A 27950-nucleotide genomic window follows, 5' to 3' on the forward strand; every position below is an offset into this window, starting at 1 on the left:
GTAACCTCACACAGTCTTTCAGGCAAGCAGAGAAGGGATTTTGGCCAAGCTATGCCCTTACTGGCATCACAAAGGGAAGGGGGATGGCGTCATTAGTGTGTTTGATAGTGGTGTCGATTACAATCTGAATGTACCATTTGTGAGCCCATAGTGGAAGCTTTTGAATAGATTTTCATGTTCTATAATTGTAGTTTATTATTTGTTTTCATGTTAGTTTTTACATATCTTTATTTGTTCATTGATTGTGTTTATGTCACTTGACATAGGCAACTTATAAATCACAAGTCAACACATCATTTTCATCAGAGTTAATGTTGTATAGCTCCCCTATGGCAAGATTATATATTAATAATAATTTATCGGATTGTTTTCTATTGCATAGGGGAGTTAGACAGGGTTGTCCACTATCTCCTTTGCTTTTTGATATAGTTTTGGAACCCTTGTTGTTAGCTATTCAACAGGCAAGGGGAATACAGGGTATTCCTTGTAATGATTGGGAGTATAAGTTTTCTGCTTATGCCGATGATATTTTACTATATTTGAGAAATATTTGCCTGTTAGAGTTGATTGAAATGTATGGAAAATTTTCAGGTTACAAAATAAATTGGAATAAATCTGAAATTCTTCCACTCAATGTACATTGTTTAAAAAGTATGTTTGATTCATTTTCTTTTGTTTGGAAGGAAGATGGATTAAAATATTTAGGAATATGGATTAAAAATACAGTGGATGATACGGTAAAAGAGAATGAAAAACTTTTATTAAAAAAGGTTACAGAATTATGTGAACATTGGAATCCATTACATTTATCTTGGTGGGGGAGAGTTCAAACTGTTAAAATGATGATATTGCCTGTGGTTTGCTATCAAATGGGTATGATACCTGTGTTTTTTCAGGGGTCTTTCTATAAAAAATTAAATTTGATTATTATTAAATTTATTTGACTTGGTAAAACTCCTATAATTGCTTTAGTATCTTTACAAAAGCCAATTAAGGAGGGTGGGGTAAATTTTCCAAATTTTTATAGGTACCATCAGGCCTATATTTTACGTCAAGGTATGTATTGGGTCCTCCCGGAGCTCATTGAGTACACTCCTGATTGGTTATATTTGGAATGGCTACTCATGTTTCCTATACATCTTTCTCATGTTCTCAGTATCAAGATGCCCAGATTATATAAAGAAAATAGAATTTTAATGGATACTTGGAAAACCTTACGATTTGTAAGTAACTTAACAGCTATTCCTATTAACAAATCAACCAATCAAACCATATGGCTAAACTCCAAGATTCAAATTGGCGGATTCAAGATCGTCTGGAAGCATTGGATAATTGCAGGAATTCGAACTTTAAATGATATTTCTAATGGTAAACTGCTTGAATTTACACAATTGCAACATAAATTTGGGCTTCATAAATCACAATGTTTTCGTTGGTTGCAATTGAAGCAGGCCATTCAGGCAGGGTTCCCTGAATGGAAAACTCTTAATACTCAGTACAGTATGGAATTCTTATGTTTTCAGGCGGACTTTCTGGGTCACCAGGCCGCGCAGTGGTTAAAAAAAAGCCTAAAAATGGTCTTAGGGATATTTGGAACATTGAGATTAAGCATCAGATTTCAGCATCTCAATGGCCACAAATTTGATCTTGGAGAATAAGATGTACAATGTCAGCGTCTATGAGGCAGACTTGGTTTTTTCTGTTGCATAGAGCTTTTTGGACCCCAGTTAGATTACAAAAATTAAATAGTTACTTGTCTAATAGATGCTGGCATTGTAATATAGATGTAGGGACTTTGGATCATCTTTTGTATTATTGTCCCCATATCTTAGCCTTTTGGAACTCAATCTGGGATCAAATAAATTGTTTATTGGAAAATCATGTAGCATTATCTTATGATACTGTGATATTTGGAATGTCCATGAGGAAAAAGAGTCAGATATCATCGAGTAACAATAAACTTTTATTGATCATGACAGGAGTTGCCATCCAACATATTACTAATAATTGGAAAGATCACAGTAGACTTAATTTTAATTTCTGGTGGAATTTGTTGTGTCACTTATATAGAATGGAAAGATCATTGGCGGTACAGAATGGAAAGTATAAAAGTTTTATAAAAATATGGGAGCCATTAACATCTTTTTATCATGATTAAATGCCATTTTTCTATTACTTATACACCACTTAGTGATGAAAGAGGGGAAGGGTTTAATAGGAGGGTTTATGATCTTATAATGAATAATGGGCTTAGAGGGACGGTGAAGGGAGGTTTGCATTTATATTTATAAGATACAATGATAAGATGTTCAAGTGATCTAATTAATAGTGTTTATTATGATTCTTGTACACTTGATGAAAATTTAAAAACGAATAAAGAATTTAAAAAAAAAGAGTTAATGTTGGGTGGGTTTTGTAGTATTTTTCATGCTGATTTCAAATCTGTGTTTAGTTTTTCATTAGCACGTCATATTTTTGTGATGAGGCTCATATATAATTATAAACATTAATTGGGCAATATTGGACATAATTTGAGGTTGAAGGGAGGTAGACTCAAGAGCAATGTAATAAAATTATTCTTTACGGAGAGGATAGTGGATGCCTGGAAAGCGCTCCCGAGGGAGGTGGTGGAGAGTAAAACGGTGATGGAGTTTAAAAAAAGCATGGAATAGAAACATAGAAAACATAGAATATGACGGCAATAAAGGGCCATCAGCCCAACATGTCTGCCCACTCGAAGAACCCTCCCCCTAAGCACTTCCTCGAAGTGAACCCACATGTTTATCCCATTTTTTGAACACAGGATCTAGCATCAGAAAATAATAGTAAATATTGAATAACTAAGGACAGTACTGGGCAGACTTGTACAGTCTGTGTCCATATATGGCCATTTGGTTGAGGATGGGCTAGGGAGGGCTTTGATGGCTGGGATGGTTTAGATGGGCTGGAGTGATCTTTGATGAAGACTTCAGTAGATGGAATCTAAGCACAGTACCGGGCAAAGCTTTGGATTCTTGCCCAGAAACAGCTAAGAAGAAAAAAAAAAATTTAAATTGAATCAGGTTGGGCAGACTGGATGGACCATTTGGGTCTTTATCTGCCATCATCTACTATCTAATATAATAAAACGCTAGGCCGCGCATGCGCACTCCCATCGTGTGCATCCGTTTTCCGTGAGCTGTAGCGTCCCGCAGATAGGAGTGCGCATGCGCTGCTTAGGGTTCCGTTTTTCCGTCTGGCCTGCTCCCTGCTGCTCCTTCGGACTTCCGACGCAGGTGGGGATCATGAGATGAGCCACCGCCATGTCTGTCAACTAAAAAAAAAATACGGCAAGGCGAGCAGGAAGCAGACAAGACCAGACCGAAGCTCCCAATTGAACTGCCAGTTGGCCAGCTCCCTTGCCAGAGTTATTTTTTCAGTTTAAAGGTGCCGCGGCGGCTCCTGTCACTAGCAACACCTGCTTCAGAAAACACTTCTAATGCAGGCGGGGATCGTTAGAGGAGCCGCCGTGGCACCTTTAAACTGCAAAAATAACTCTGGCAAGGGAGCTGGCCAACTGGCAGTTCAATTGGGAATATGTATCACCTTTTTCATCTTTAATTACATTTATTTTTGTTTTCCTTTTCTTTGCTTTAAGATAATTTGCCAATAATCTTCCCGCCTTATTTGAGCTTCCAAAATACAGAGCTTGTTGAGAAAAAATATAATTTCTCACCATTTTAGAAGAAATCTCATTGTACTTACATTTAATTTTTAAGAGAGCTTGTAATGTTGAATGTTCCCATTTTTCAATCAACTTGGATTCTAAAACCTTAATTTCTTGATCCAAATTAGAAAATTGCTTTTTTTGTTTGTTTCTTAGCATAAACTAAGAATTAAATAATAATAATAACTTTATTTTGTATACCGCCATACCCAGAGAGTTCTAGGCGGTTCACAGCAGTTAATAAGATTACACACGAAAATAACATTGGAATTTACAATTTTTTTGGAATGTACATGTCGTTGAAGTTAACAGGAGTTTAACAAATTTTTTTTTTTGGAGAGTTCAGGTCAATGAAGTCGACATAAAATATCATCAGTAGGAATATACAAGGAGTATACAAGGAGTATGATACAAGGAATATACAAGGAATATGCAAGGAATATACAGGGAATATAAACATAGAAACATAGAAAAAGACGGCAGATAAGGGCCGCGGCCCATCTAGTCTGTCCACCCCAATGACCCTCCCCTATTTAACTCTGTGCAGAGATCCCACGTGACGATCCCATTTCCTCTTAAAATCAGACATGCTGCTTGCCTCGATCTTTGATAATGATGTCGCTATCTGATAGTAGCCAAGTTTCTGTGAGTAGCAGAAAGTCCGGGTTAATTTCGTTCAGCCAATCCTTGATCAAGATGGATTTGTTCCTCATCGATCTTATGTTTAGGTAGTAGCCTCGTAGGTTCTGATGGGTGGTGACTTCGTTTGGAAGGTAGTGGGAGTAGGCTAGTTTTTTTAGTGACCGCTGTTTTATAGTGCGGGGCTTGGAAGGAGTGTGGGGGGGACGGTAGAGTTGTGGTTGGAAGTGGATCTAGCTTTGGGTGGTCGTGTGGTTTGTATGGTAGGAATGGTGGGAACTTGGGCTTAGCCTCACGGTGTGAGGTGTAGTGAATTGGTATTGGTGATGGGTATCGAGGGTTGGCTGTACAAATTCTGATGCAGATGAGGTATAGTAGGAGCAACAGTGCGCATTGATGGGAGATTGGTAGAGCCATGGCTCCGATCTTTAGAGGGGGTTATCTTGATTATGAGGAGGAGGTCAGGGGGTGAGGGAGGATATGGGGTGAGGGGGGATATAGGGGGAGGAGGGTGAGATTAGGGAGTGGGAGGGTGACAGGAAAAAAACCCAGTTCTTGTCTGGAAATACCTGGCTTGATAGCCACATAGGTCTGTCTGGCTAACAGGTCTGTCTAGCTATGCAAGACTTGACGTGCTGTTAGACAGGTTCAGGTTGTACAGGTTATACAGGTTCTGGTTATACAGTAATTGACCGGCTATACAATACTAGTCAGGTTATGTAGGCCTTGTCAGGCTGTGCATTGCTTGTCCGGCTGTACGGTAGTTATCTGGCAATGCCTTGCTTGTGAGTTGGAAGACTACATAGATTATTTGTGAAATATAGGGATACTTATCTGATTGGTCAGCTGGGTCTGGATCTGCGGTGTAGGGTGCCTGGACTGTGTCTAGTCCGGACACTGAGGTCTGGAATTGTCGTGGAGGTGGGCCAAATCCATGGATTGGAGGTTCAGATTTTCCGCTGAAGGTGACCGGTTTGAGTCAGCACCGGTCTGGTGTGGTGGCCCAGCTGCAGGTAGTGGCCACTGTCACTGAGGGTTTAAGTGTTGAGGGTATGGTGACCTGATTGAAAAGACGGCGCTTCCGCACAGGCGCCTCGCACAGGCACTTCGCAAAGGCGAACGGCTGCATGCCGTTGGTGCGGCTGGTTTTAAAGGCTGGTGTCTCCTGCTGGATTGGGAGGGGGGCGGAGCAGGGCTCCCACGCTCCTCTCCTCGGTGCGGGGGACCGGCGAAAAAGGCTACACGCTGCTGGTGTGGCTGGTTTTAAAGGCTGGTGTCTCCTGCTGGATTGGGAGGGGGGCGGAGCAGGGCTCCCACGCTCCTCTCCTCGGTGCGGGGGGCCGGCGAAAAAGGCCACACGCTGTTGGTGCGGCTGGTTTTAAAGGCTGGTGTCTCCTGCTGGATCGGGAGGGGGCAGAGCAGGGCTCCCACGCTCCTCTCCTCGGTGCGGGGGACCGGCGAAAAAGGCCACACGCTGTTGGTGCGGCTGGTTTTAAAGGCTGGTGTCTCCTGCTGGATCGGGAGGGGGCAGAGCAGGGCTCCCACGCTCCTCTCCTCGGTGCGGGGGACCGGCGAAAAAGGCCACACGCTGCTGGTGCGGCTGGTTTTAAAGGCTGGTGTGTCCTGCTGGATCGGGAGGGGGGCGGAGCAGGGCTCCCACGCTCCTCTCCTCGGTCGGGGGACCGGCGAAAAAGGCCACACGCTGTTGGTGCGGCTGGTTTTAAAGGAAGACCTTCCCCAAGGAGGTGTCAAACGGCACTCCTAGATACTCCAGGCACTGAGATAGAGATAACCAGCTCTTGGACAGGTTGACTACCCATCTCAACAAATGCAGAAACTCCACCACCCGAACCGTGACCCAGGTGCTCTCTTGGAACGACTTCGCTCGAATCAGTCATCCAGGTAGGGATGAACTAGAATGCCCTCTTTTTGCAACGCCGCCACGACAACCATCACTATGGCGAATGTCCAAGGAACCATGGCCAGACCAAAGGAAAGTGCACAGAACTGATAGTGTTGCCCCAAGATCGCAAGCGCAGGAAGCGTTGATGGGAGCCCTGAATAGGAATGTGCAAGTAGGCCTTCGTCAGAGCTAGAGAGCTCAGAAACTCCCCCGGCTGAACAGCCAGAATCATAGACCGCAGTTTCCATGCGGAAAGAAGGCACATGAAGTGCCCTGCTGACCCCTTTCAAATCGAGGATGGGCCGAAAGGTCCCTTCTTTCTTTGGCACCACAAAGTAAATAGAGTACCAACATGTGCCCGACTCCTGCGGGGGAACTGGAACCAGCGCATGAAGATTCAACAATCTTTGAAGGGTCTGGCGAAAGGCCTGCTGCTTCCACGCTACCTGCGAGAGAGAAGCGAGAAAATGATCTGGCAAGGAACGGGCAAACTCCAGAGCATAGCTGTCCCATATCACCTCCAGAACCCACCATTCAGACGTAATGTCTAACCATTTTGGATAAAAATCCCACAGCCGGGCGCCCACTGGAACCAAGACAAGCGCCGGCAAGGAGTCATTGGGCAGGACGGGCGGCAGTGGACACAGCGGGTCCCACGAAAGGACTGCATGCGTTGGAAGAACCTGCCTCTAGAAAGCCCAGGAGACTGAAAAGAGGCAGCCCCTCGACCAGGGTGGAAGCGGCAGAAATCACACCCACACCCAGCACCACCTCGAGCCAGCAGCCTAGGCCTATCCTCAGGCAAACGAGGTACTTTAGAATCAGTGAAAGTCTGAACCAACTTGTCCAGGTCCTCACCAAACAAGAAAGATCCTTTAAAGGGAAACTTAGTCAACTTAGCTTAGGACGCCGAATCCGCCGACCAAGCGCAAAGCCACAAGGTACAGCGAGTTGCCACTGCAAAAGCCAACGACTTGGCAGAAGCTCGCAAGAGATCATACATGGCATCTGAAAGATAAGAAGCACCAAATTCAATCTTTGCGCTTTAGCAATTTCCAATCCTCAGATTTACTCTCAAGCGAAAACATGCCCGAGCCACCAGCCCGCCACACATCACCGCCTGGACCGCCAGAGCTGTCACATCAAAATTCTGTTTAAGGAGGGACTCCAACACGCTCCTCCAGCTCCTTCAAAGCTGCACCGCCCTCATCAGGCACGGTATGCTGCTTAGAGATAGCCAAGACCACCATGTCCACCACCAGCGACTTCAGAGTGTCCCTATCCCCTTCAGGAATGGGATACAGGGTCTTCGTAAGACGGATGGTGCTTCTAAGGCTACTATTGCACATTGGATCAAGGAGACTGTTGCTTCTGCTTATCTTCTGAAGAAAAAGTCTGTTCCAAATTTCTTAAGGCTCATTCCACTTGGTGTCAGGCAGCTTCTTGGGCTGAGTCTTCTCTAGTGCCTCCAGTGGATATTTGCAAGACTGCAGTTTGATCTTCTCTGCATTCCTTTGTAAGGCACTACCATGTAGATGTTCAAGCGCATTGGGACGCGGTATTCGGTGAATGTGTTCTGGTGCCAGCCCTTTGATGGTCCCACCCTTGATGGGTACTGTTTTTTTTACGACCCATTCATAAGAACTGTACCAGTCTACAGGCGCTACAGAAGGAAAAATTAGGTTCTTACCTGCTAATTTCTTTCTGTTAGCCTGTAGATTGGAATAGTCCCCCCACCCTGTCTGTCTTTGTGCATTGATTGCAGGTTTTTGTTTTGCTTGTGTGCAGATTTTGTTTTTCCTGCGGGTTCTAGAATTTTTCTAGGGCCGGGGAGAATTTTTTTTTTTTTTAATATTTTTTTTATTTTCAAATTTTACAGAAAGTGTACAACATGTTAAATACAATTGATGAATATACAATAACACTTTTATATCTAATACATTATGTTCTAAATATATTTTTATCCCCTCTCCCTCCCCCCACCCTTCTATTACTTTTCATTCATACATTACATATTGTATAATATATTATAACATATTATGTAGAAATTATTTTCATTACCCCCCTCTATGTGTGTCATAAGAAAAGATATTTAAAAGAAGAAAAGAAGAAGAAAAATCCTACTATTTATTCATTGCAGTATTTTGTCAATGGCCCCCATATTTTTATAAATTTAGTATATGTCCCTCTTTGTATTGCTATTGTTCTTTCCATTTTAAATATATGACATATTGTATTCCACCAAAATGTATAATTTAGGTTGTTATAATTCTTCCAGTTATTGGTTATATGTTGAATGGCAACCCCTGTCATAATTAATAAAAGCTTGTTATTTTCTGGTGAAATTTGACTTTTTTTTCTCATCATCATTCCAAATAATATTGTATCATATGATATTGCAATATGATTTTCCATCAATTTATTAATTTGTGGCCAAATTGAATTCCAAAAAGTTTTAATATAGGGACAATGATACAATAAATGATCTAATGTCCCTGGTTCTAGATTACAGTGCCAGCATTTACTAGACTTAGAACTGTCTAGTTTTTGTAAACGAGTAGGGGTCCAAAAAGCTCTATGTAATAAAAAGAACCAAGTTTGTCTCATAGATGCTGACACTGTACATCCCATTCTCCAAGACCAAATTAGTGGCCATTGAGATGCATTAATTTGATGTCCAATCTCAATGCTCCAAATATCTCTTAGACCATTTTTTGGTTTTTTATTTAAATATCCAGATATTAATTTATACCACAATGCGGCTTGATGTCCTAGGAAGTCTGCTTGAAAACATAAGAACTTTAAACTATATTGATTATTCAATGTTTTCCATTCAGGGAACCCAACCTGAATGGCCTGCTTCAATTGCAACCATTTAAAACTTTGTGTTTTATTAAGACCAAATCTATGTTGCAATTGTGGAAAATCCAGCAGTTTGCCTTCTGAAATAATATCATCCAAAGATCTAATGCCTGCAATAATCCAGTTCTTCCAAAGGATTTGAGCTCCGCCAATTTTGATCTTGGAGTTTATCCATATAGATTGATTAGTTGACTTGTTTATTGGGATAGGTGTTAATTTATCAATAAACCTCAACGTTTTCCAAGTATCTATTAATATTTTATTTTCTCTGTATCTTCTAGGTATGTTAATACTTGGCAGATGAACTAAATTTAGGGGAAACATAAGGCGCCATTCTAAATATAACCAATCCGGTGCATTATCCATAAGTTCTGGGAGGATCCAATACATACCCTGACGTAGAATATAGGCTTGATGGTACCTATAGAAATTTGGAAAATTTACCCCTCCCTCCTTAATTGATTTTTGCAAAGTTACTAAAGCTATTCTAGGTGTTTTACCAAGCCAAAGAAATTTTGTTAAAATGCTATTAAGCTTTTTATAAAAGGACCCCTGAAAATAAATAGGTATCATACTCATTTGGTAGCAAACTACAGGTAACATCATCATTTTAATAGTTTGAACTCTTCCCCACCAAGAAATATGTAATGGGTTCCATTGCTCACATAACTCCGTAACTTTTTTTAAAACATATTTTTCATTCTCTTTTACAGTATCTTCAATTGTATTTTTAACTTGAATGCCAAGATATTTAAATCCTTCTTCTTTCCATATGAATGGAAAAGTATCAAATAATCCTTTTACACAATGAACATTCAAGGGTATAATTTCAGATTTATTCCAATTAATTTTATAACCTGAAAATTTACCAAATTTATCAATTAATTCCGGGGAGAATTAAGAACAGCGGCTATGGCTCAACTGGCTTATTAGCTGGTGAGCTGTGGGGATATTTTCTAAACCAGGGTTTAGTTCTACACATGTTCCAAGTTGTTTACCAGTGTTTGTTGTTTTTACACTCCTGTTCAGATTGTGTTTTACTGTGTTCAGTTGAAGTCTTTCCTATGTTCTGCTTGGCTATTCAGCAGACTGAATTGCTATGGGGGAGTCTGTCCTGATATACAAGTTTGTTCTCAGTCTCCACCTGCTTGTAGCAGTGAGGTATATAACCCATTCGTAAGGACTACCAGTCTATAGGCTAACAGAAAGAAAATTAGCAGGTAAGAACCTAATTTCTCCTTATCATAACCAGTCATTATCCAATTGTAATTACTGCTTGTGTTTGTTCTTTGTAGAAAGAAGGCATGGAGTCCCTGCCTGGTTATCTCTCTCTCCACCAGTCTGCAGAGAGCTTGACATTAAAATGGACTCCAAACCAGCTCATGAATGGAACACTTGGAGACTCTGAGCTGGAGAAAAGGTAATACGGTGGTCAAATCCTTGATCACAGGCACCTACCTTAAGGGTCCTTTTATTAAGGTGCGCTATCTGATTTAACACATGCTAAAGATTAGCACGCACTAAATGCTAAGACATCCATTATCTTCCTATGGGCATCTTAGCATTTAGTGCACGCTAATTTTTAATCATTTAGCACACTTTAATAAAAGGACCCCTTAGAGTTTGGGTTTATTGCAGATTGTGCATGATAAAAATCAGTTACATTTTGCTCTCCCATCACTTTTTTTTTTTTTTTTTTAATTCTTTATTCCTTTTTAATCGTTCAACAAGTGTACAAGAAAAAAGAACCATACATAGTCTCAGAAACAACGCTTGAAAAATCCATCAAGTCAAATAACAATTGTATATATATATAAACCCCTAACCCCCCCTCCCTCCCAACATTATTTTTCTTTATTCACTTTTAATGAAACCATATTACCATGGTGGCTAAGAAAAAAATGCACAAGGACATTACCTTTATTTTTGTAAAATAAAAATGTAGAGGTTGGTATACAAAAGAATTTGTGAGGGGTGACTTATCTGGATTAAGCTATGTTCATAACTTTACCTAACTATTCATCAGCTTATATATCTGTTGCTTTTTAACATAAGAACATACTGGGTCAGACCAATGGTCCATCTAGCCCAGGGATCTCAAAGTCCTTCCTTGAGGGCCACAATCCAGTCGGGTTTTCAGGATTTCCCCAATGAATATGCATGAGATCTATGTGCATGCACTGCTTTCAATGCATAATTCATTGGGGAAATCCTGAAAACCTGACTGGATTGCGGCCCTCAAGGAGGGACTTTGAGATCCCTGATCTAGCCCAAGAAACTGGCAAAAACCCAAATAGTAGCAACATTTCATGCTACCAATCCAGAGCAAGCAGTGGCTTCCCCCATGTCTGTCTCAATAGAAGACTATGGGGGTAATAATAAAAAAAACCAAACGTCTAAAAAGTGTCCTAAATGGCTACTTGGACGATCAAAAAGCCTGATCGTCCAAGTATCCATAACCAAAGCTGGTTTTTAGACGTATCTAAAACCAACTTAGGCCTTTCCCCTGCCTCTAAACGCACAGAGAGAAAAGAGGTGTGTTTAGAGGAGGGGAAAGGGCAGGCAGTGGGCGGGAGGTGGGCTGACTTACACCTAGCTGTACAACAGGTATAACTAAAACATTAACAGGTTACCTAGTCGGCACTTAGACCTTTTTCACTTAGACGAAATAAAACCAGGTCTAAGTGCCGAAAAACGGGCCGCTGAGCTGATGGCCGCTGGCGCCATCAGTTCAGCGGCCCGGCAACCTAACCATCGCGGCAGGAGAGATGCCTCATCTCCCCTACCGCGATGCCATCACTCTTCTACCGATATTGTCGGGGAGTTGGGGAGTCGGCGGGGCAAGAGGGCTTGGGCTCCCTCTTGCCCCGATCATGTCGGGGAGTCGGGGGGCAAGAGGGCTTGAGCTCCCTCTTGCCCCGATCGTGTCGGGGGTGCCGCGGTTGGCTGGGGCAAGAGGGCTTGATCTCCCTCTTGCCCTGATGTTGTCGGGAGGGGGGGGGTCGCGGTTTGACATGGCAGGAGGGCTTGGGAACCCTCCTGCCTGGATTGTTGGGGGGGGGGATTCTGTAACCGGTGTTGTTTTTGACAGGCACCGGTTACAGAATCCAGCTTTTAGGCAAAGGACTGGCTCCTCCTTCGCCTAAAAGCCTTTATCCCAGGACAAGCAGGCAGCATATTCTTGACTGATGGGTGACGGCACCGACGGAGCCCCGGTACGGACAATTTTAGAGTGATTGCACTCTAAGAACTTGGAAAGTTCTAGCAGGCCGCACCGCGCACGCGTGAGTGCCTTCCCGCCCGACAGAGGCGCGCGGTCCCCAGTTTCTTAGTTTCCGCGGAGCTAAGAAGACGCACTTTCAACGGCTGTTGAAAATTTTTTTCTCTAACGCCTTCCCGCTCGCGTAAACTTTTTCGGTATTTTATTCCCTTCTTTACTTATTTTCTTTAAAAAAAAAAGAGAAGAATTTTCTTTTCTTTTTTTCTCATTTTTTTGGGTTCGCCCCGGCGGGGCCTGCTGCCACCATCAAGGCCTCGGCCTTCGATTTGGCAGAAGCCGTTTTTACGTTCATGCCCCCCCAACCCGGTTTTAAGAAGTGCCAGCGGTGCGCGAGGCCTATTTCTCTCACCGACCCACACAACTGGTGCTTACAGTGCCTCGGTCCTGACCATCAGGCGTCCTCCTGCACCCGCTGTGCCACTCTGAAAAAGAGAACTCTTAAAAACCGCCAAATTCAACAGCAGTTTTTTTTTTTTTTTTTTTAATATCTTTATTCGTTTTTACATTATGCAAACAAGTGTACAATAATTCAAGTCATACTATACATTCTTCACTTGAAACTCTACATTCATTTTATATCATAAACTATCTCCCCTCCCTCCCTTTCCATATATTACCCCTCATAATGTCATAAAACCCACCCATCCCTCCTCCCCCCTACATATATTTAATGGGGATAAATATAATTATTTATTTATTATAATACTCAATTAATGGTCTCTCAACAGCAGTTATTGATTGGTACCGAGATGTCGGATTTGGCGGCACCGACTCCGACTTCGGCCCCGATGCAATCTGCACCTACTTCATCGACACCACGCGATACCGCGCCGGCGTCACATTCCTCAGGTAAGCCGGCTAAGAAGCCTTCCCCGCTGGAGCGCTCTCCGGTCTCAGTGGCAGCGAGCCCAATCCTGCCGACCTCGAGGCGCCCACGGAAGCGCTCCGCTCCGATTGAGGTTAGCCCTTCGACCTCGGGTTCCTCTTCGTAGTGTAGAGCGGCACCAAAGGTACTGCAGAAGAAAAAAGCGGTACTGGTGCCTTCGCTGGACGAGCGAATTGCCGCCGTCCTGCAAGTTCAGCTTAAAGAGCAATTGCAGCAGCTCCTGCCTGCTCTTCTGACACCGAGCCTTCCAGTCCCGGTCCGGTCTGAGCTACTGGTACTGGCAGTGGAGCAGCCTCTTTTATCGGCATCCACTTTGTCGGTACCGGTACAAACAGCTTCCTCGGTATCCATGCCAGTTTTAGCGCCGGAACCGAGGTCTTTACACCAGGCGGTGCAAACCTCGGCACCGGCACGCCCGATAACATCTCCCGGTACCGTTTCACAGAGGTCTGGTAAGTCGATTCACAAAACTCGACACCTAGAACCCTCCACACCGGAGTCTCGGGACCGTAGTTTTCAGGTGAGGGACCCTGATCTGTGGGGTGATTCAGAGGAGCCGCTTCTCTCTGAGGGAGAATGTTCGTCAGGGGACGAGGACCCTTCTGTATTAGATCCGTCCTCTAAACCTGATGCATCTTCTTTTACCTCTTTTCTCAAAGAAATGTGCGACTTTCTCTCTATTCCCTTGGAGGCTGAATCCAAAAAATCCAAGGCATTTCTCGATGCACTGGACTTTGACCAGCCTCCAAGGGAATTCTTGAAATTGCCTCTCCATGATAAGAACATAAGAACATAAGCAGTGCCTCTGCCGGGTCAGACCACAGGTTGATCCTGCCCAGCAGTCCGCTCCCGCGGCGGCCCAAAACAGGTCAAGACTTGTCTGAATCATCAGAAGGGGCTCCCTTGCCACCTTGGTTTCCCATTTAAGTCCTGCCTTCCTATCGAAGTCCTAGCCCTCCGGTCTTGCACATGCACGACCAGGTTGGTTAATACTTATTACCTGGTTAACTTCCTATACTTGTGTTACATCCCAGCTCCTCCCTCAGTATCCCACGATCCCTTTATCCCTCAGGAATCCATCCAATCCCTGTTTGAATCCTTGTACCGTACTCTGCCTGATCACTTCCTCCGGTAGCGCATTCCAAGTGTCCATGACCCTTTGGGTGAAAAAAAACTTCCTTGCATTTGTTTTGAACCTGTCTCCCTTCAGTTTCTCAGAATGCCCCCTCATATTTGCTGTCCCCTTCAGTCTGAAGAATCTGTCCCTATCCACCCTCTCTATGCCCCTCATGATCTTGAAGGTCTCTATCATATCTCCCCTGAGCCTCCTTTTCTCCAGAGAGAAGAGCCCCAGCCTATCCAGCCTCTCGGCGTATGAGCAGTGTTCCAGCCCTCTTACCATTTTCGTTGCTCTCCTTTGGACTCTCTCAAGTACCGCCATGTCCTTCTTGAGGTGCGGCGACCAATACTGAACGCAGTATTCCAGATGTGGACGCACCATCGCTCGATACAATGGCATGATGACTTCCCGTGTTCTGGTTGCTATGCCCTTCTTTATGATGCCCAGCATCCTTTGGCTTTTTTCGAGGCTGCTGCGCACTGTGCAGATGGCTTCAGTGATGCATCCACCAGCACACCCAAGTCTCTCTCGAGTCTGCTGTCTCCCAACAATACCCCCCCAATTTGTAGCTGAACAACGGGTTCTTTTTCCCTATATGCATGACCTTGCATTTGTCCACGTTGAAGCGCATTTGCCATTTGTTTGCCCAGTCTGCGAGAGACTTTCTATAAAAATCTAGAGACACCTTTGACCATTCCAGGAGCTCATCGCAAACTGGACTCCTTGTATAAGGTCATACCTATTCCTGGCTTTGACAAACCGCAACTCCCCCATGAGTCTTTACTAGTGGAATCTACTTTAAAGAAATCCACGGGGGCTAGTGTATACGCCTCTGTCCCTCCTGGCAGAGAAGGTAAGGCCATGGATAAGTTTGGCAAGCGGTTGTATCAGAATGCGATGCTGGCTAATAGATCTGGGAACTATGCTTTTCATTTTTCGTTCTACCTTAAGCATCTCATTCAGAATTTGTCATCTTTTGAAAAATACCTCCCTGACCGTAAAAGATCTGCTTTTCGCCAAACTTCTTCATCGCTCTTACAACTCCGTAAGTTCATGGTCAGATCGATCTATGACACCTTTGAGCTGACCTCTCGGGCCACGGCTATGTCGGTGGCCATGCGTCGCCTGGCCTGGCTCAGAGTTTCAGAACTTGATTTCAATCATCAGGATCGACTGGCTAATGCACCTTGCCTGGGGGATGAGCTGTTTGGAGAATCCATGGACTCCACTACACAAAAGCTCTCAGCTCATGAGACCAGGTGGGATACTCTTCTCAAAACAAAAAAGAAGACCCCACCTACCAGGCCTTTTCGCCAGCAGTCGGCCTACCAGCGTAGATTTGTGGCTCGTCCTTTACCACAGGCCCCACAACAACCCAGGCGTCAGAGACAACAACAGAGACAAGCTGCTAGACCAGCACAGCAGCAACAACAAGTGAAGCCTCCCCCTTCACAAAAATCCACTCAACCCTTTTGACTTGGTTCTCCAGGACATAGCCAGTCTCCATCCTGCTGCCCACCTTCCGCAGCCCATAGGAGGACGCCTTACTCTTTTCATAAGCCGTTGGGAAACCATCACCTCAGATCAGTGGGTCCTCAACATCATCCGCCACGGCTACTCTCTCAACTTTCAGACACTTCCTGCCCAAAGTCTGCCAAGAGAGTCTGCTTCGAACACTCCTCAGGTTTCACTCCTTCTTCAGGAGGTTCAATCCCTCCTCCTTCTGAACGCCATAGAGGAAGTTCCTCTAGATCATAAGGGGCAGGGATTCTACTCCCGTTATTTCCTAGTCCCCAAAAAAACAGGAGATCTCAGACCCATCCTAGATCTTCGCGATCTCAACAAATGCTTAGTCAAAGAGAAATTCAGAATGCTCTCTTTAGCCACTCTTTACCCTCTTCTCAATCAAGGCGACTGGCTATGTTCCCTCAATCTCAAAGAAGCATACACTCACATACCGATCAATCTGGCCTCCAGACAGTACCTACGCTTCATGATCAATCGTTGTCATTACCAGTACAAGGTACTACCCTTCTCCTCTCCAAGAGTGTTCACCAAATGTCTGATTGTGGTGGCTGCTTTTCTGCGTTCCCACCACCTTCAGGTGTTTCCTTACCTGGACGATTGGTTGATAAAGGCCAATTCATCTCAAACAGTACTTCAGGCCACCAACCAGACCATCCTATTTCTACGTTTGCTGGGGTTCGAGATCAATCTACCCAAATCTCATCTCATCCCCACGCAGAGACTTCAATTCATTGGAGCAGTCTTGGACACAGTCCTCATGAGAGCGTTCCTGCCGTCCAACCGTCTTCAAACGCTTCAATCTCTATGTCAGCAGGTGCTTCCACAACGTTCTATCTCTGCCAAGCAAATGATGATACTCTTGGGTCACATGGCCTCCACAGTTCATGTCACACCACTTGCACGTCTTCACCTGCGCACTCCTCAATGGACTCTAGCTACCCAGTGGTCCCAAGCGATGGATCCTTGCTCACGTCACATATCTGTAACATCATCTCTTCGTCAGTCTCTACAATGGTGGTTGATATCCTCAAATCTCTCCAGAGGTCTTCTGTTCCATCTACCTCCTCATCAACTTGTCATCACCACCGACGCCTCCCCTTATGCCTGGGGGGCTCATTTGAACGAGTTCCAAACTCAAGGACTTTGGACAGCTCAGGAAATGAAGCATCACATCAATTTCCTGGAACTCAGAGCAATGTTTTATGCCCTCAAGGCCTTCCAACATCTTCTCTTTCCTCAAGTCCTCCTGCTGTGCACAGACAATCAAGTTGTGATGTACTACATCAACAAGCAGGGTGGGACGGGCTCTCGCCTTTTGTGCCAACAAGCCCAGAAGATTTGGGCTTGGGCCACAGATCGCCATCTATTCCTGAAAGCTATCTACATTCAGGGAGAACAGAATTCCTTGGCGGACAAGCTCAGCAGAATTCTCCAGCCTTACGAGTGGACACTCGATCCTTTAACTCTGCAGTCCATCTTCGCTCAGTGGGGCACTCCTCAGATAGACCTCTTTACAGCTCCTCACAATCACCAGCTGCCCCTATTTTGCTCCAGACTCTACTCTCCTCACCGTCTGGCAGCGGATGCATTTCTCCTCGATTGGTCCAATCTGTTCCTGTACGCTTTCCCTCCTCTACCTCTCATGTTAAGAACCTTGTTCAAGCTCAAGAGGGAACGAGCCACCATGATTCTGATTGCTCCACGGTGGCCCAGGCAACATTGGTTCTCCCTTCTACTTCAACTCAGTTCCAGGGAGCCTTTTCTTCTTCCATTGTTTTCTTCGCTGCTTACGCAACATCAGGAGACCCTTCTGCATCCCAACCTTCAGTCTCTGCACCTGACAGCTTGGTTTCTCTTGGGCTGACTTCTCATGATACTCTTTTGTCTCAGCCTGTTCGTTCCATTCTGGATGCCTCCAGGAAACCGGCCACTCTGCAATGTTACCATCAGAAGTGGACACGTTTTTCTTCCTGGTGTCTTCTTCATCATCATGATCCCACTTCCCTTGCAGTGGAGACCTTGTTGGATTATCTTCTTTCTTTGTCTGACTCTGGCCTCAAGTCTACTTCAATCAGAGTCCACCTCAATGCTATTGCTGCTTTTCATGAGCCAGTCCATGGAAAACTCCTCTCAGCTCATCCCTTGGTGTCCAGGTTCATGCGGGGTCTTTTTAATGTGAAACCACCTCTTAAAGCCCCTCCTGTTATCTGGGATCTCAATGTAGTTCTTTTCGCCTTAATGAAGCCTCCATTTGAACCTTTGGCTACCGCTTCTTTCAAGTTTCTCACTTGGAAGGTACTTTTCCTTATTGCTCTTACCTCTGCCAGGAAGGTCAGTGAGCTACATGCACTAGTTGCGGATCCACCTTTTACAGTCTTCCATCAAGACAAGGTGGTTCTGCGTACACATCCAAAGTTTCTCCCTAAGGTTGTCTCTGAATTCCATCTCAACCAATCCATTGTTCTGCCTGTCTTCTTTCCGAAACCTCACTCGCATTCTGGAGAACAGGCTCTGCATACTTTGGACTGTAAGCGGGCTCTGGCTTACTATTTAGACCGTACTAAGCCCCACAGATCATCTCCCCAACTCTTTCTGTCCTTTGATCCGAATAAATTAGGACGTCCTGTTACTAAACATACATTGTCAAATTGGCTTGCAGCGTGCATTTCATTTTGTTATGCTTAGTCCGGACTGACACTGGAAGGTTCTGTCACTGCCCATAAAGTTAGAGCTATGGCAGCATCTGTGGCTTTCCTCCGTTCCACGCCTATTGAGGAAATCTGCAAGGCTGCTACATGGTCCTCAGTTCACACTTTTACATCTCACTATTGTCTGGATGCATTCTCCAGACGGGATGGACACTTCGGCCAATCTGTTTTGCAAAATTTGTTTTCCTAATGGCCAACCTTCCCTCCATCCCTCTTTTTGTTAGCTTGGAGGTCACCCATCAGTCAAGAATATGCTGCCTGCTTGTCCTGGGATAAAGCACAGTTACTTACCGTAACAGGTGTTATCCAGGGACAGCAGGCAGATATTCTTGCGTCCCACCCACCTCCCCAGGTTGGCTTCTTAGCTGGCTTATCTTAACTGGGGACCGCGCGCCTCCGTCGGGCAGGAGGGCACTCGCGCGTGCGCGGTGCGGCCTACTAGAACTTTCCAAGTTCTTAGAGTGCAATCACTCTAAAATTGTCCGTACCGGGGCTCCGTCGGTGCCGTCACCCATAAGTCAAGAATATCTGCCTGCTGTCCCTGGATAACACCTGTTACGGTAAGTAACTGTGCTTTCTGTTGGACGTTTGTGGCCTAGGCGTGTTTTTGTTTCATTATGGCTAAAAAGTGTAGAAGTGCTGTGGAGGTACTTGTAGACGTAGTGGAGATTGGGCGTTTAGGCAGAGGAAGGCCATAATCAAAACATGGACGTTTGTTTTGGTTATGGACACTTTCCCTGCTTCTGGGTTGAACGTTTAGGGACTTAGGCCAAAAGGGGACTTATACGCTTTTTTTGATTATGCCCCTCCATGGACTTTTCCTTAAGGAACTTGTCTAAACCTTTTTAAAAACTAGCTGTTAGCTGCTCTCTGGAAATGCATTCCAGAACTTAGCTATTCTCTGAGTGAAAAAATATTTACTCCTATTTTTAAAAGTATTTCCCTGTAACTTCATTGAGTGTACCCTAGTCTTTGTCATTTTTAGAAACATGGAAATATGATGGCAGATAAAGGCCAAATGGCCCATCCAGTCTACTCATCCACAGCATCCATTATCTCCTCCTCTCCCTAAAAGATCCCACGTACCTCTCTCACACTTTCTTGAATTCAGACACTCTGTCTCTACCTCCTCTACCAGGAGCCTGTTCCATGCATCCACCACCCTTTCTGTTAAAAATGTATTTTCTTTGACCTTTTAACTTCATCCAAAGCCCTGTCATTCCGTAGCTTCCTTTCAGATGAAAGATCGCCTCATGTGCATTTATGCTACTTAGGTATTAAAATGTCTCTATCATATCTCCCTTCTGCTTTTCCTCCAAAGTATACGTATTGAGATCTTTAAGTCTTTCACTATATGCCTTATGACGAAGACCACTGACCATTTTAGCAGCCTTCCTCTGGACTGACTCCATGCTGTGTATATTTTTTTGAAGGTGCAGTCTCCAGAATTATACACAATATTGTTCAATCTTCGCTAGATCGTTCCTGATGTTGTTCACACCATCAGGGGTGTGTCTACTCTAATGCAGATTTTCACAAAGAGGTAAATCTTACCTGACAGCCTTCAACAATAACACAAAAATATTAAAGAGGACAGGCCCAAGAACCAAACCTTGAGGCACACCACTGGTAACATTGCTTTCCTCAGAGAGATTTCCATTCACCACTAACCTCTGTCGCCTTCCACTCAACCAGTTCCTGACCCAGTCTGTCACTTTGGGGCCTATCCAGAGGGCACACAGTTTATTTATTATCCCAGGACAAGCAGGCAGCATATTCTCAACATGTGGGTGACGTCACCAATGGAGCCCCACAGGGGACAGCCTCGCAAGCAGACTTGCTTGAAGATCTTTTAAGAGCTTGTGAGTGCTGCACCGCGCTTGCGCGAGTGCTTTCCCGCTCGAGTTAGGGCACGCGTCTCATGTGAGGTACCTCAGTTCAACGTTTTCTGCGGAGCCGAGAAGTCTTCTTCATTTCAGCTCTGCAGTTCTTCGTTGCCTTCTCGCACCACGGCTTTGTTATTTTCTCTCAGTCGCTGTGCCCGCGCGTCTTCTATCTTTTTTTCTTTAAAAAAATTTTTTTTTTTATTTTGCCTTTTTTCGGACGGTGGCCTTTGGACCTAGGCCAGGCCACTGAACCTCGTTCCTTCGCCGGTCTCTCTCTTTTCTATGTCCCGGCCTCTTACTGGGTTCAAAAAGTGTAGCCAGTGCGGCAGGGTAATTTCTATCACCGACCCTCATCGTTGGTGTATTGTTTGCCTGGGTCCCGAACATTGTCCTGACACTTGTTCGCGCTGTGCTACCCTTCAACCTCAAGCCCTTCGCAGATGCCGTGCTAAAATTCTTCAACTATTTGGCACTATGGAGCAGTCTGCTAAGAGGGTCTCGACCTCGGCTTCGGGGACGGCCTCGACTTCAAAGACCTCGACCTCGACACCCGTGGTTGCCTCGACCAAGGCCTCGATCTCGGCCTTGACACAGCTGAAAGCATTGTAACATGCAGAAAGTGAAAAACTATCTAAACTTCACGTTATACATGTTGCACTGTTTTCAGCTGTGTATAGCTGAAATTATCAGAAGCAATTAAGGAAAGATTTATAAACTATAACGAGTTTTACCTCATGCAAAGTTGTCATTTCTTTAATAAGACATCAACTATTTTTTCTGCAGCCCTCCAAGTACTTACAAATCCAAAATGTGGCCCTGCAAAGGGTATGAGTTTGACCACTGTCTTAGAGGGTCTGGGTCTGCTATCAGGCAGGATCTTCAGGCTGCCAGTCAGACCTGACTGCACCTCCACCCCTGCGGACTGAAAGACACGCACCCTGCGAGACACCGCCTCTTAAGGATGCCTAACAGCCTGTGCTCGACCCCAGCTTAACAGTGGGTGAGACAACTTCAGGGACGGCACTGAGTTCAACAGAAACTACAGACAGAAGTCTGCCTGTTCTCAATGCAGGCAAAACAAAAGAAACACGCCGAGCACAAGAATCCTGAAGGAAAAGACTAAAAACACTGAATAAAATAATAAAATGTGTCGAGCAGAACGAACATGCTCCTGTAGGCACCCGTGCAAAAGGAACAAACTGTAGGTGGAACTAAGGAGCTCAGTGAAGTACAGATGAGGCACAGAGGAAATCTGAACTGGATTCCTTCTGCAGATGGCATGTGGCTACTGTTCTAGAATGTCTCACCTATTGCACTGGAAAATACTAATCTAGACTAAACACTTTTTATATAAAAATCCTAAAAGAGAGTCTACAGGCTACACTATTGCCTAAGCTGACTTTGCTGGAAAAGCAGAGTACTGAACTAAAAAGTAAGAGAGGACAATGAAATAACCCAAGTTTACCTTTTCCCAAGTTTGAATGCCAGCAGGTAAGATATTCCTATGGAGTTTTTCTTCCCCTTAGCAGATCCTCACTCAACACCTCTTCATTTACAAACATGCGCTTCAGCACTCAGATCACTACTTGTAAATGACACAATAAGACAGTTTATAATACAGAGACTCCTGATGCAGGCCATATGTCTGAGACACATTCATGTCGAGTCTTTTGAGTTTAACAATAAAACATTGCAGCATTTTTAGTCATTTTCACTGTGTTAGTGTGAGTCCTCATCCTATGGAGGTGTTTCTCTTCTCTATCTACCGTATTTTCACGCATATAACGCGCGCGTTATACGCGTTTTTACCTACCGCGCATACCCCTCGCGCGTTATATGCGTGAGCGCGGTATACGAAAGTTTTAAAACATAGTTCCCACCCCGCCCGACGCCCGATTCACCCCCCCAGCAGGACCACTCGCACCCCCACCCCGAACGACCACTCGCACGCGCTCCCACCCGCACCCGCGATCGGAGCAAGAGGGAGCCCAAGCCCTCTTGCCCGGCCGACTCCCCGACGTCCGATACATCCCCCCCCCCCCCCCGGCAGGACCACTCGCACCCCCACCCCGAAGGACCGCCGACTTCCCGACAATATCGGGCCAGAAGGGAGCCCAAACCCTCCTGGCCACGGCGACCCCCTAACCCCCCCCCGCACTACATTACGGGCAGGAGGGATCCCAGGCCCTCCTGCCCTCGACGCAAACCCCCCTCCCCCCCAACGACCGTCCCCCCCCCAAGAACCTCCGACCGCCCCCCCAGCCGACCCGCGACCCCCCTGGCCGCCCCCCACGACCCCCCCCCCCCCCTTCCCCGTACCTTTGGAAGTTGGCCGGACAGACGGGAGCCAAACCCGCCTGTCCGGCAGGCAGCCAACGAAGGAATGAGGCCGGATTGGCCCATCCGTCCTAAAGCTCCGCCTACTGGTGGGGCCTAAGGCGCGTGGGCCAATCAGAATAGGCCCTGGAGCCTTAGGTCCCACCTGGGGGCGCGGCCTGAGGCACATGGTCGGGTTGGGCCCATGTGCCTCAGGCCGCGCCCCCAGGTGGGACCTAAGGCTCCAGGGCCTATTCTGATTGGCCCACGCGCCTTAGGCCCCACCAGTAGGCGGAGCTTTAGGACGGATGGGCCAATCCGGCCTCATTCCTTCGTTGGCTGCCTGCCGGACAGGCGGGTTTGGCTCCCGTCTGTCCGGCCAACTTCCAAAGGTACGGGGAAGGGGGGTGGGGGGGTCGTGGGGGTCGGCCAGGGGGGTCGCGGGTCGGCTGGGGGGGCGGTCGGAGGTTCTTGGGGGGGGGGCGGTCGTGGGGGGGGGGGGGGGTTTGCGGCGGGGGCAGGAGGGCCTGGGATCCCTCCTGCCCGTAATGTAGTGCGGGGTGGGGTTAGGGGGTCGCCGTGGCCAGGAGGGTTTGGGCTCCCTTCTGGCCCAACTACCAAAGGTACGGGGAAGGGGGGTGGGGGGGTCGTGGGGGTCGCCAGGGGGGTCGCGGGTCGGCTGGGGGGGCGGTCGGAGGTTCTTGGGGGGGGCGGTCGTTGGGGGGGAGGGGGGTTTGCGTCGAGGGCAGGAGGGCCTGGGATCCCTCCTGCCCGTAATGTAGTGCGGGGTGGGGGTAGGGGGTCGCCGTGGCCAGGAGGGTTTGGGCTCCCTCCTGGCCCGATATTGTCGGGGAGTCGGCGGTCCTTCGGGGTGGGGGTGCGAATGGTCCTGCCGGGGGGGGGATGAATCGGACGTCGGGGGGGGGGGGTGAACGGAGAGTCGGGACAGCGCACGGAGAGGCGGGGCAGTGCACGGAAGTCAGGGGGGTGAACGGAGAGTCGGGACAGCGCACGGAAAGTCAGGGCAGTGCATGGAAGTCAGGGGGGGTGAACGGAGAGTCGGGACAGCGCACGGAGAGGCGGGGCAGTGCACGGAAGTCAGGGGGGGTGAACGGAGAGTCGGGACAGCGCACGGAGAGGCGGGGCAGTGCACGGAAGTCAGGGGGGGGGTGAACGGAGAGTCGGGACAGCGCACGGAGAGGCGGGGCAGTGCACGGAAGTCAGGGGGGGTGAACGGAGAGTCGGGACAGCGCACGGAGAGGCGGGGCAGTGCACGGAAGTCAGGGGGGGGTGAACGGAGAGTCGGGACAGCGCACGGAGAGGCGGGGCAGTGCACGGAAGTCAGGGGGGTGAACGGAGAGTCGGGCAGCATGCGCGGTATAATCGTGAGCGCGTTATACCAAAGTTTTTGTGCTTATCATAGTGATTTCTGCGCGCTATACACGTGTGCGCGTTTTATACGGGTGCGTGTTATTTGCGTGAAAATACGGTATATAAGTAATGCTGAAACCAGAGACGCTGCTTTTTGTGTTGCAGTTATGGAACACATTGGTGGGACAGTTACAGCTGTGTTCTGACTGATTAAGATTGAAAAATGATTGAAAACTTAATGTATACTTAATGAATTTGCATGAATTTAGATTGTACACTTGTTGTTATATGAAAAATGAATAAAAAACTTAAAACGGGGGGGAAAAAAAAGAAAAATGATTGAAAACTCAATTTTTTGTTACAGCATTTTCAGTGGCACAGTGGGGTTTTTAAGATTTTGCTTTGAGATGTTTCTTCCTAAGTTTTTATGCTCGTATTCTGTAAACTGCCTAGCTGTAGCAGTATATACATTTTAAAAATGAATAAATAAATAATGGTGCATTATACACGTCCTGAATGGTGACCACATCAGCACTATCCATTTAATGTGGGCCTGCTATCTGTCAGTTTCCCTAATCTGGCCCTTTACTTTTATGTCAGTGGCCCAATTTTATCTGGATAATTTCTATAAGTGCATTAATAGGTAAGTTGTGCATTTGCCACCCACCAGTGAATGTACAACTCACTCTGAATATTGACCTGAGGATGGCTACCTGATGAGTGATGGTTGGACAGACATGCTGAAAGGTAAATTAACTGCAGTAGCAGCAGAATATAACACAAGGAAAGACAACTGAAATATTTAGGACTGTTAACAGGCCAGTTAGCAATTGTTAAAATACATTTTCAGCTTAGTCTATTGTCTTCATGTTGATGGTGAAAGATGGTAATGATTGTCTGTTTGTACTCTCCACAGTGTTTTCTGGGACTATGCCTTAATTGTGCCCATAAGTCAAATTGTCTGCATTCATTGCCACCAGCAGCGTAAGTATGCTTAATGTAACAAGCATGCCCGTTAGGCCAAAGATATTTGCAACAGTTTCAAACTCTGGCTTCCTCATTCATGTGCTGATATGATTATTAAATACTTTTTTCTAGCTTTATGTGAGTTTGAACGTTCAGTACAAATAAACTTGCCTCAATTACAACCTGGGGGCTGTGGACCTGGGAGAAGCATGGGCATGTCAATCAGGGCCGACATAAATAGAGGGCAAACAGAGCAGCTGCCCTGGGCTCCACAATTCCAGGGGGCCCCGTGACCCGGCATCTCCTCTTTGGACAAATTTAAATCCAAATTAAAAACCTCTCTTTTTAGAGATGCTTACCAGACATAAAATAAGAACTACATACAACCCCTCAAACCTAAACACCTTGGAAAAACCAACAAACGCTTCTCTGAAGCGACCCCCACCCCTCTTAATGTACTTCCCATTACCCCTTCACTGTCCTTTTTTATTTAGTTTCTATCTTGATGTATTTTCACTTTTTCTACCCCCTTTCTTAGTTTAGTCAATCCCCTATCTATTTTTAAAAAAATTGTATTATATTATAGTATTATAAATTGTCTAGACATTCTTTGATAGATGGTATATCAAAGCCGAATAAACTTGGAACTCCCACCTTTTCCCCAGCATGGCCCAACTTCTCTCCCTTCTACCTCACTTTTGGACCTACAAAAAAGTTATTTCCTACCTCAACAATGCTGATTGGCTACTTTCAAGCTTTTTCTCTGCCGCGTTTTAGGTCCCCTCTGATGCAACTTCCTGCTTCCACATGGGCAGAATGCGGCAGAGAGAAAGCTTGAAGGCAGCCGATCAGCATTGCTGCCACAGGAAATGGATTTTATATAGACCCAAAGGTGAGGTGAAACGGAAAGACATGTTGGGCTGTGCTGGGGAGAAGAGGAAGTGATGCTGGGCTATGAGGCCCCTTGAAGTTAAGCTAGTTGTGGGGAAGGGGAGGAGAAAGGGATGAGAGAGTGGGGAAAATGCTGCACTGGAGGAAGAAATGATGGGTCCAGAAATGGTGGGTGGGGGGGGGGGGAGAGATAAATAATGGATAATAGAATGGAGGGAAAAGAAAAAGAGAGATATTAGATGCAGGGGTGACAGATAGGATGAGAGAGATGCTGAATGGGAGCATAGTCAGGAGGCAAGAGAGATGTTGGTCCTGGGGATGGGAAGGTTCCAGAAAAAAGGAGAACAGATTGAGACATGCCGGTTTTACTTCCATTGAAAGCAATGGAAGTAAAACCCAGATATCTCAATCTATCCTCCTTACTTCCATTGCTTGTAATGAAAGTAAAACCTGGATGTCTCAATCTGTCCTCCTTTTTCTGGACACAATGATATAGGCAGGGTATACCCTGGGACATTACAGGCAATATGATTCCCTGGCCTCTACACTTGAAAACAGCAAATAAGCTTAAATATAATTTTTTTGAGTGAAATAGCACCCTCAGTGTGGGTTTGAAAGCTCTTAAGAGTAGCTCAGCAGAGCCATTCTGATGCTTAAAGAAGCAGAGCCAGCAAACAACAGAGCAGATAATACTACTCCAACCAGCCGCACACCATCATTTAGGTGCTCCTGTGTGCTTAATAAGTGTAAATTCAATGACAAACAAGTGCCCAATAAATAAGTGGAATGCCAGTAAAAAGCAGGAAATCAACTGTCAAGTAATGCCCCGAATGCCTGAGCCCACTGACCCTTTTGCCTTGCCTACCCGGATTTACAGTGACCTACGACTATGTTTTTTCCTGTTCAGTTCCTGAGGAAGGGGTTTTGGCCCTGAAACCCTGCTGGGCTGAGCCATGTTGAAACAGGACTGCACCTCAATTTTGGCCTTAAATACAAAAGGACTTGGGCTACCTCCGGTACTATGTGACAACAGGACTGTGTATTCAGCTAAGTACTCGGAAGGATGAATGATTGTGATTTATATCTTTTATCTTCGCGTCAGCGGGCTTTCAAACCCATGCTGAGGGTGCTACTTCACTCATAAAATTTATATTTAAGCTTATTTGCTGTTTTCAAGTGTTGGAGGCCAGGGAATCATATTGCCTGTAATGTCCCAGGGCATACCCTGCCTATATCATTGTCTTTTAAGTATCTCATTTTCTCTTCTGGGGCAGTTTTGTAGTACACTTCTCCCTCCGTATTCGCTGTGATAGGGGATTAACAGAATCGCAAATACAGAAAAACCGCGAATAACTTTTTCATATCTTATTTGCTATTTTTTTTATTAAAAACCATCGTGAATATAGTGAAACTGCGAATAACACGGTGGGAGACCTGGTCTGTTCCTGAAGAAGAGGCAAAACACGGTGAAGAAAGTGCTGGGAATCAGCAATTTTCTCTGTAAACGCTTGGAATCAACGATTTCTCTATGCAATTTGGGGGGAGGAGCCATCAAGCTAAAAACTGTGAATAATCGAAACCACGAATGCTGAAACCATGAATACGGAGGGAGAAGTGTACTTTTTCTGGAGCCATATAGGAACCCTAGGAAGGAGAGAAGAGCGAGAAATGCTGGAGGAAGAAAGAGATGGATAATAGGGAGCAGTGTTGAATGGAGGGGGAGGAAGAGGAGAGATGTTGAACCATGACAGACCAAAGGACATGGAGGGAAGAGAGATGGGTCAGGAAGATGGTGGAGAGAAAGAGAAAATCCTGAGCTACAAGAGTGGAGGGATAGGAGATACTGGAAATGGTGGACTCATGTGGGAGAGGTGGAAAAGATATGAGAA

The 27950-nt window shown here is 45.8% G+C and overlaps 1 protein-coding gene across 3 annotated transcripts in view; it reads left to right on the top strand.

Moving 5' to 3' along the window:
• Nucleotides 1–27950, top strand: part of SGSM2 (small G protein signaling modulator 2) — a 278910-nt gene that overhangs the window by 46229 nt on the left and 204731 nt on the right. For all 3 annotated transcript variants that reach the window (XM_033921351.1, XM_033921352.1, XM_033921353.1), the window contains exons 8-9: nucleotides 10406–10530; nucleotides 25121–25188. In XM_033921351.1, the coding sequence (XP_033777242.1) occupies nucleotides 10406–10530; nucleotides 25121–25188 (193 nt within the window). The remainder of the gene's footprint in view (nucleotides 1–10405; nucleotides 10531–25120; nucleotides 25189–27950) is intronic.

The sequence above is a fragment of the Geotrypetes seraphini genome, chromosome 15 (genome assembly GCF_902459505.1).
Source record: "Geotrypetes seraphini chromosome 15, aGeoSer1.1, whole genome shotgun sequence".
Taxonomy (NCBI): Eukaryota; Metazoa; Chordata; class Amphibia; order Gymnophiona; family Dermophiidae; genus Geotrypetes; species Geotrypetes seraphini.